Genomic DNA, 10026 nt, shown 5'->3' with positions numbered 1-10026 from the left:
TAACCCTGTTTTCGGGTGTTTTGCGACGTTGTGCGCGACACACCGGAAAAATAAACCGAAAAAGTGAACTTGTCTACTGCAATGGGAAAGGAGGCTATCGCCTATTTTAGGGCTGCATCTAACGATTATTTTCATTGTCGAAAAATGTGTGGATTAATTTCTGGAGGAATGGATTAGTTGTTCGGTCTCTAAAATGTCAGAAAATGGGGAAAAATGTGGATCAGTGTTTCTACAAAGCCCAATATGACGTCCTCAAATGTCTTGTTTTGTCCCCAACTCAAAGATATTCAGTCTATTGTCACAGAGAAGAAACTAGAACAATATTCACATTTAACAAGCTGACATCAGAAGATTTATCAAAAATAATTGACAATTAATTTGATAGTTGACAATTAACGATTGATCGATGAACCTTTGCAGCTCTAGTCTATTTTAGTGGGTTTACCCTCGTTTAAAAAAAACTGCATTTACACACTAATTTGGCTGGAAAAGGGTATAATATTGGCATCACGGTAGTGGATGAAAATTTTCCTTTTGTCGCTTTCGGTAAAAATTTGAGCAACATTTGTATGGAAACCTGGCTCATGCTAACCCACACCTGTATCTGCAACACATGCTGATGTGACTGGAGCCCTTTTTAAATGATAGTTGTGTATATATGTGTGTTAAGCGGATATGTTTAGTGTCTAAATTCTCTCAGAAGTGTTTATTACTTTGAAAGAAACCCTGATTTTAAAACCGGAGCACCGTCACTATCAGTCACAACATGCTAACATCGCGTTAGCTACAGAGATTCTTCCTCTTTTTGAGACAGTAGATTGTGGCTTTGCTGCTCACAATGTGGCTTTTTTTCCAAATAAAATTACAACTTCTCGTCTGAATTTTCACCCGAGCAAAGTCTTCACGAGGCATTCAATTGGTGTAGTAATTTACATCGCGGTTCACAGCTTCATGTGAGACAAAACCCAGCAGTTTAACCCAGAAGAATGTATCTCCATATACACAGCTAGTAGTCCTTTATGTAAAGTACACTTATAGCTTCAGGCTATATCTGCTGCTGGGCTCGAGTTACATAACGAACGGCCATAAAACTCTTTATTATTCAGACTCAAAGGCTCCATATAGACTTTGCTTAAATCGTTATTTAAAGCTGTGATATCCTAACAGCCACTGGAAAAGACATTCAGCTCTGTTTGCCATGTGTCACCTTTTCCTCCCCGTTTCACAGCCTCCTAAACAAATACTGCTCTATGCTGTGACGTTACGTAAGATATATCTTTCATTTGGCGTCTGAAAGTCTTTTCCTGAAGCCCGGATTCTTATTTGTAAGCTAAAAATGTCTTTTCTGTTGACATTAATTCATAAAAGTAATTATTTAAAATTGCTGTCCCTAAAATATAGTTTTTAAAATGGCCCTGAATGATCAGCAGTACAGAACAAGCATATTGTTATTTTAGCGTTTTGATCTTGTTTTTGCATTAATGACTGGTTGAACATGTTCATTTAATTTCAGGTTTATCTAATTAAATGCTCATTCATGTCGTACTGCAGTCCCAGTTTGAAATAGGAAAGACTTTGGTTAACAACGTTCCCATTTTTTGTTTTTCTATCAAAGCCCTTTGATTTAAACATGATTTATAACGTGTCCATATAACTGCCTTTACTCTACCTTCTCTACCTTCTTCACAGCTCCTTCAGCCATTTTGCATCCCTAATAATCAGATTTGGATAATAAAAATAGGGAACAAAATGCCGCTACTTAACCCAAACATACTTTTTTTTTCAACTCCCTTCTCTTCTGCTAACCTTCAGAAAACTATGAAAAAAACCACTTAAAAACTCTAAATCTGTGCTTCGTAAGGCTGGGCAGTGGAGAGCTAACAGGCTATGGCTAAAAAGAGGCTAAGGCTAGCCACCAGACTGCCAAGAAAAGGCAAATCGTGAGCCAGCTATAGCTAGCTGACTGAGTCAAAGTTTGCTAGGCTAACTGCTAGCCGGTTAAAAATCTAATGGGTAGCAAAGTGACACCCAAACACAAACAAATTAGCTGTCTAACAACTAACCAGTGGTTATTAGCCAGTTAGCAGTTAGCCCGTCGACAGGCACAAACCTAGTATGATAACACAGGCTAGCTACACACTGTACAAAAACAGCTACCTAAGAACGTTAGCCAGCTAACAGGTAGATGGTTCAGTTAGGGTTGTTTTTGATTAGTTGTGTCATTTCAAAAGTCAAAAGTGATGACAAATGCCTACCAATGTTCCCCAAACTGAAACAAAAATGATTTCATCGTGATATGAGACAAAGATTAGCAAGCTAATCGTTGCATTTTTGCAGCTGTAACCTCAGTATCGCGGGGATATATCGGACGTATTTGTCGGTAAACTACATTAACATATCGCACTACAATTGTCTGAAGATAAAACCTTGTAAGACTCAGGTCCTAAAAAGTTGTTTTTGGTGTTGATTAATTAATTAATCAGCTCAGCTAAATAGATTCTGTGTTAAAAACATAAAAAAAGCCTTGTTCCCTCCGTCAGCACCATGTTTTTCAATGTGTTTGAGTGTTTGGAGCTACAGAGTGATGTGTTCGGATTGTCTGAGTAGCCCCACAATCATTATAAACATATGGGTCACTTCCTGTCTTACTGCTCACAGTGGGTCTTTTTTCTGAGCGAGGAGTCTGAACGCACCCCAGTGTATCAATAAAGTTTCCTTCAGCTCGGCTTACATCCCCAGCCGGGCCGCTCTGAACATTTTAAAAACCCACAACGCGGGAATAGTTTCCACATCCTGAACGCACTCCCAACAACGCTGTGAAACCCAGCGTGAAAAAACAACTAACGCTCCTCTAAAAAACTGGACAAAACCAGATTTATTTTAAGTTCCAGCCGGTTCGCTGACGAACACGGCTTCACGACGGCTCCTGCCACAGCGAGCGTTGAGGGTGCGTTCACTCTCAGCTGACCAGTTTGGGCAGCACCGTCCTAGGCTGGATGTTCCCGTTGGCGTCGGTGATCGCTGCCAAGTTAGTCCTGGTTTTGGAGGAGGACGTGGTGGTTGAGGAGGCGGGGGCGAGTTTGGAGATGGAGGTGATGGCTCCATCGTTTGTGGGGGCAGTGCCCCGTTTGGAGGAAGAGGAGGTCTTTTCTCCCGCGGTGGTGCCCATCGGCGGCTTGGGGAGTCGCCTCCTGAGCCACGGGTGGCGCAGCGCCTGGCTGGGCGTCATCCTGAGCGCCGGGTCCCACTCCAGACACTGTTTGAGGAAGTCCAGGAACAGCGGGTCATCGCAACCCTTCAGCGCCACGCTCCAGTCCTTGCTGGCCGGCGGGCCGCGTACCTTCCCCCGCCGCGAGCGGCCGCCATTCAGCACGGTAGTGCCGTCGGGCAGCGCGGTGACCGTGCAGTACCGCGGGTAGCCTTTGGACGACACAAAGTTCTTGGCTCTCTTGGAGGCGTCGAGGAGCTTCTGGCTCGGCATGCCCAGGAGTTCGATGATGCAGGCCAGCTGGTCGGCTTCGTCTTCGCCCGGCAACAGCGGGTAACCCGTCAGCAGTTCGGCCAGGATGCAGCCCAGAGACCACATGTCGATAGGCATCCCATACCTGGAGCCTGGAGGGCAAAGATTGACCGGTCAAAATCTGGATTCATCAAAATAATCTGCTAATAAATACTTCACATTCCCACCGATCATTTTCCAATCAATTTTCAGACCAATGGATTGATTTAGTACCTTCCAGGCAGCCACTGGTTTCAATATATTTCTATAAAATTTAACTTGCAGAGAAGAGAAGATAAATAATCAATAATATACAACATTTAGTCAAATTTTCTGTCAGTTACTGTGACTGCATTTCTCCATGATTTGAGAGTTGGCTGCTGCAGCGAAAAAAGGCGACAAAATTCAGTGAAAAAGGCAGAGAAAAAGGCGAAAAAAGGCAGAGAAAATGGTGACAAAAAGGCAGCGAAAAAGACGACAAAAAGGCGACAAAAGGCAGAGAAAAAAGTGACAAAAAGGCAGCGAAAAAGGCGACAAAAGGCAGGGACAAAAAGGCAGCGACAAAAGGCAGAGAAAAAAGTGACAAAAAGGCGACAAAAAGGGGGCGACAAAAAGGCAGCGAAAAAGGCGACAAAAGGCAGCGACAAAAAGGCAGCGACAAAAAGGCAGCGACAAAAAGGCAGCGAAAAAGGCGACAAAAAGGCGTTATTTTAGCGTAAAAAAAATATTTTTCTCGCCTGGTGTGGGTTCCCATTGGCCTTACTAAGGCCTGTACAATTATAGGGGAAACACTGACAGCGATGTCACTCTCATGTCGGTACAGTAAATATGAAGCTACAGCCAGAAGCCTGTTAGATTAGCTTAGCATAAAGACTGAAAACAGGGGGAATTAGCTCTTACTAAAGGTAACAAAATCCACGTTTATGTCTTTAATTCCAAAAGCCTAAAAACAACCAGTTGTGGTTTTATGGACATTACGTGCTGGACTTGCTCTGCTAACAGACTTTAATTTTGTCTGGAATGGTAGAAGATAATGAGTTTGCAAAATTTAGCTGTAATGTTAAGTCTGTGTAACAAAACTTTTGACCAAAACATCAAGACGCGTAGAAGTCTCAGCTAATTTTTCATGGCTGAGATGAACGGAAACTTGTGGCCAAAAGTAAAGTGAAAAGCTGAAAGAGCAGCTCATTAACGTGTTAACTTAGTGTCGACCAAAGGCTGCTTTCAGTTCGTTTCTTCTTACCCAGAATGACCTCTGGCGCTCGGTAGAACCTGGACTGGATGTAGGTGTAAACTCTCTGATGTTCGTAACAGCTAGAACCAAAATCTATGACCTGGAGACGGAAAGAAAGCATATTTTATAGATGGATTAACAAGCCTTTAGTGGCACGGACACGCACAGAGAAACCTTGATGGCTTTAAAGATTACCTTGATGCCGCTGCGTCCCTGCTGCTTGAGTAAAATGTTCTCGGGCTTGAGGTCGCAGTGGATGATGCGGTTCTTGTGCAGCGAGTCTAGACACTGCAGGATGGAGTGGGCGAACTTCCTGACCAGCGGGAGGCTGAAGCCCTGGAACTTGTTCTTCTTGATGAGCTCGTACAGGTTCATGCTGAGCAGCTCGAAGGTCATGCAGATGTGGTTTCGGAAGGTGAAGTTCTCCAGCATGTGGATGACGTTCATGCTCGAGTCCTTGTCCTGCTTCCTCAGGTGCTCCAGGATGCGGATCTCCTCCGCTGCCTGCCGGTGGAAGCGCTTCTCGTTGCGGACCATCTTCAGAGCCACGTGGGTCTGCGACCGGTGGTCGAAGGCCTTCACCACCTGCAGGGGGGCCAGGAACACTTTCATTCATCTTAAAGGGTAACTTTGGTATTTTTCAACCTATTTTCCTATGTTTTTGTCATCTAAGTGACTGATGAACAACAATCTTTGAAATTCGTCTAGTATTAAGCGAGACGGCGGCAGCTGGCAGCTACAATGTAACGTTAATGGGCAACTGCGCACCTTTAATTTCCTTACACTAAAGTGCTGTTTTTGCCAGTGACAGGCTCAGATTATTCTTTTTTTAGATTTTCTTTTGGCATTTCAGACCTTTATTTTATAGGACAGCTTAGACATGAAAGTGGTGAGAGTGACATGCAGCAAAGGGCCGTAGGTCGGAATTGAACCTGCTGCCGCTGTGGTAAGGACTGAGCCTCTGTGCATGAGGCGCACGTTCTACCAGGTGAGCTACCCAGGCACCCCTAAGATTATTATTGTGTCTGACATTATGAAAGGATCCCTACAGAGACAGACCTTTTAGTTAAAGCGTAAGATCCTTTTTGTTTAACATGAAACAGCCCCGAGATCACCATCACCAAACTCCACCAGACTCCATGTAAATAATCAGTACTTTTATCATCGTAAAACACACATAATTCAAAGTCGACAGAAACAACATAAAACTATCAGAAGCCGTCTTGGTTCGTCTTTCCACTGTTCCAACAATCACCACTCTGGTTTGGTTGAAATAAACCCTTAATTCGACCATTTACATGTGGAAATATGCTGGCTCTATACACGCTTAAAGTATTGATTATTTACATGGAGTCTGGTGGGGTTGGCAATAGCAATTCCAGGGCTGTTTCTGGTTAAAGAAAAACGATCTTACTCTTTAACAAAAAGGTTTATCTCTGTAAGGATCCTTTCCATTTTCCAAAACACTTTGAATAATAATCTGAACCTGTCAGCTGCAAGAACAGCACTTTTAGTGGACGCAAACTGAAGGTGACCATTAGTCCTACGGTTCGTGGCTGCCGGTTACAGCGTTCACCCTCACCAGTAGTACTGTTAGTAGTCGTACCTGTCCAAAGCTTCCCTTGCCGATGACCTTCAGGACTTCGTAGCGGTAGGAGATATGGTCGTGTGGAACGTGGATGTAGGATCCCTGATCATCGTCGTAGCCGCCGTTGTTGGCTCCACCGAGGACCCCTGACCTCTTCTTAGCATTCGGACCAACAAAATACACTAAGGAGGAAGAAGTACGACATCATTCGACATTCTCAGTAATCAATATCATTGGTTTGTTATCTGTAGAGGGACAGTTTAAAACATAGACAGTACAAAAGTTTCCTTACAAAAGTGAAGCCAAAATATCCCACATGTGGCCGCTGCCATCTTGTAATTTTGCCTGTCAGGCTTTTCCCCTCACCTTTCGCTCTGTGTGTGTCGCCGTTCTCAAACTATGTTCGCATCGGGAAACAACAACAAACTTCGAGCTGGCAAGCTACACGCTGAAAACGTTTTGAAGCAAATTTGGATCATGCAACAAGGCAGGCCTGCTTGGTTCTTTAAGGGAATGATTGAAAAGATTTACAAAGAATATGTTTACGGCATTTCCTCAAATGTTCCACCAAAACAAGTTCCTTCCCGAGACTATTTAGCAGAGCCACCGTCGCTGCGTCCGGAGCTTAGACTGTGATTGGTTTAAATAAATGCAACACAGCGTTTGTTTCTCTGGATTTCTCATTATGATTATGTTCAGAAGATTGTGGCGTCCGGTGACTTTCCTGTGCCGAAACTCAAATGAAGATAATGAGCTCTTCTGAAGAGTCCATCATGTGTTTTTAATCCTCCGTGTCCTCCTTGGCTACTAGCAACTGTGAGGAGGAGGAGTGAGAACGCACCGAAAGTTTTGTTGTCATTACTTAGAATTCCTCATGGGGGCGACAGAAACTACGCACTATAGCTTTATCAAGCCAAAAGAGACTCATTACATTTTAAAAAGGTGCCTTTTTGCTCTGTTTTTCTGTGGGTGACTCATTTGTTTTCCCGAAACTATGAAATCCTGGTATTAAGTACTTGTTAGAGAACCACAGTTAGAGAACCAGCGCTGCATCATCTCTCTGCAGCCTCAGTCATCAGCCGGATGGATGGAAGGACAAATACATACGCAGCAAAGCAATCAGACATCTAGCCTATTTCCATGAGACGATTGTGATTAGGGTTGGGTATTGTTTGGATTTTTACGATTCCGATGCCGAACCGGTGCTTTTAAAACGATTCCGATTCCTAAGCCGATTCTTGAAAAACAGAAAAAGTGTAATATGTTTACTAGCGTGATCGCAGTGAATAGTTAATATGCTTTTACGTCCGTTTTGGTGAGCCCAGAGGGAAAATATGGCATTTTAAAAGTTGCCTACATTTACGGTAGCTAGCTAACGGTAGACTACAGATAGAGTGTGATATTTTTACGTCCGTTTCGGAGCGACAGAGGGAAAATATTTCAGTCGACACATCAAGAGGAACCGAAATGAGGAACAGTCCGATTGCTACCGGTTGCGTAGGTTTCGGTACCCAACCCAATTGTGATTGGTTTAAAGAAATGCAACCAACCCGGAGCGTTTCTTTTTCTCCTATCAATTCAATTCAATTTTATTTATAGTATCAAATCATAACAAGAGTTATCTCGAGACACTTTACAGATAGAGTAGGTCTAGACCAAACTCTGTAGTTTACGAAGCCCCAACTATTACAGTGGTTGCCTCAAGAGCAAGCATTAGCAGTTGCTATTGCGACAGTGGCGAGGAAAAACTCCCTTTTTTGTTAGGAAGAAACCTCGGACAGACCCAGACTCTTGGTAGGCGGTGTCTGACGGCACCAGTTGGGGGAGTGGTGAATGGTGGCAATAATAGTCATAATAAAGATTTCTATCCCAGAATGGTTGGTGGTTAAGCCCACTCACCTTCAGGGTAGCTGAACACCTCGTGATGCTCGAGCGACGACATTTTGGACATGAACTGCTTCATGGCCTGCTCCGGGGTCAAGGGCGTGGGCTTTGGCTTGCTGTCCGTCGACTTGTTGGAGGCGGCGCTGCCCTGCCGGCAGTGGTGGGGGGGCTCCGAGGCCGTGGTCTGGCGGTCTGGCAGCGGCAGGCCCGGCCGGGTGGAGCTGAGAGGAGCCAGGCCATTGGGCTGGGAAGTCAGCACCGGACGCTTGTTGGTGTTCTCCTCGTACAGCTGGGTGACGTGGACCTGCGACTGCGACGACAGCCGGACGGCGTCCGACATGGCGATTTTAGAGCCTCCCTGAGGGGAAACACAGAGAGACGTCAGATCAGCCGAGATGTAGAACTGCAACTATTGATGTGAACGATTACTCCAGAACAGTTTAGATAAACTTCACTGTCTGTCACAAGTGACAGAAATTTGTCTTTGACAGGGCAGGCTCACATTGACTTAAAATACATATAAGAACGTAAAGATACATATAGAAACAGTGTAATAACACTGACTGCACAAACGTGCAAAATGCAAAAACAGTGCAAGAAGAAGCCTGAATGAAGCTGTTTGATGTGGTCTGATGGCTGTTCAGTGTGGTGATGGCAGTGGGGATGAAGGATTTTTTTGGATATGTTTTTCCTTGCAAATGGGACTCTGTAGCGTCGACCTGAATGCAGTAACTGATAGGATTGGTGAAGGGTGGGATCCTGTGTGATTACAGTGGCTTTCCTGAGTACTGACCGGGTGTGAAGTTCTGTTAAGGGCGTTTGGGGGGAGCCAATTATCTTGCGGGCCTAATTTATCATTTGTGCAAGTTTTTTGTTTTGTGTTTGATGGTGAGGGCATTGTACCAGGCTGAGATATTGAAAGTGAGTGTGGATTCAGTGGCCAAATTCAAATTTGGGCCAAAATACATTTCTGATCTGCTGCTACATTATAAGGCACCCAGACCTTTTCAGGTCGTCTGGGACAAATCTGCTTTCCGTCCCCAGAGTCAGAACTAAAGAAGCAGCGTTCAGTTTTATGCACCACATATCTTTTGTGGATGATGTTGAAAAGAAAACATGAGCCAACATAGGAGACTCTCCCCTGAATGGAGCCTGGAAGATATCGGGCTGAAAAGGTTGGATAATCACTGTCCACAAATTGAAAATGTATTCCCTTGAATGAAGAACTCACACCGTCTGATTACAAATTACAGAGAGACAGCTGTCCCCTTCCCTTTCTCTCTATCTCTCTCATTCTGTCTCTTTGTCTCTCGCTCAGTGAGTCACTCCCTGTTGCTGTGGTGACCAGCACACCTGGGTCCTTTCAGACAACAGAGGTGCATTTGGACACACACACACACACACACACACACACACACACACACACACACACACGCGCGCGCACAGCCTCAGTTCAAAGACCTACTGTTTGTGGTAACATTTGTGTGGGTGTGTGTGTGTGTGTGTTTGTTTGTGTAATCCGACCAATGAGGGGATTAAGGTATCAATATAGGGAAGTGAGTCAGGAGATGCAATCGAAACAACAACACAAACAGCCAGGGTCGTGTGTGTGTGTGTGTGTGTGTGTGTGTGTGTGTGTGTGTGTGTGTGTGTTGTCAGTAGTTGACTCCTCTCTCACCTGTCCTCAGAGTGTGACTATTAGCATTAAGCCCATTTCAGACCAAACATTTCAGCGGTCTGAACCAGCCCGTCTCAGCTGGTCGAGTCTCCAGAGGCTGGTCTTAACGTCACTTGTTTCTACAGCCAATAGAGAAGTCAGCT

The 10026-nt window shown here is 44.5% G+C and overlaps 1 protein-coding gene across 1 annotated transcript in view; it reads right to left on the bottom strand.

The window, feature by feature from the left end:
- Positions 1 to 634: 634 nt before the first annotated feature.
- Positions 635 to 10026, bottom strand: part of dyrk2 (dual-specificity tyrosine-(Y)-phosphorylation regulated kinase 2) — a 33954-nt gene continuing 24562 nt past the window's right edge. The window contains 5 exon segments of the mRNA XM_031296977.1: positions 635 to 3612; positions 4743 to 4833; positions 4929 to 5318; positions 6340 to 6503; positions 8221 to 8563. Coding sequence (XP_031152837.1) covers positions 2960 to 3612; positions 4743 to 4833; positions 4929 to 5318; positions 6340 to 6503; positions 8221 to 8563 — 1641 coding nt within the window. The 3' untranslated portion in view covers positions 635 to 2959.

The sequence above is a fragment of the Sander lucioperca genome, chromosome 20, assembly GCF_008315115.2.
Source record: "Sander lucioperca isolate FBNREF2018 chromosome 20, SLUC_FBN_1.2, whole genome shotgun sequence".
Taxonomy (NCBI): Eukaryota; Metazoa; Chordata; class Actinopteri; order Perciformes; family Percidae; genus Sander; species Sander lucioperca.
This window is presented reverse-complemented; position numbering and strand designations above follow the sequence as displayed.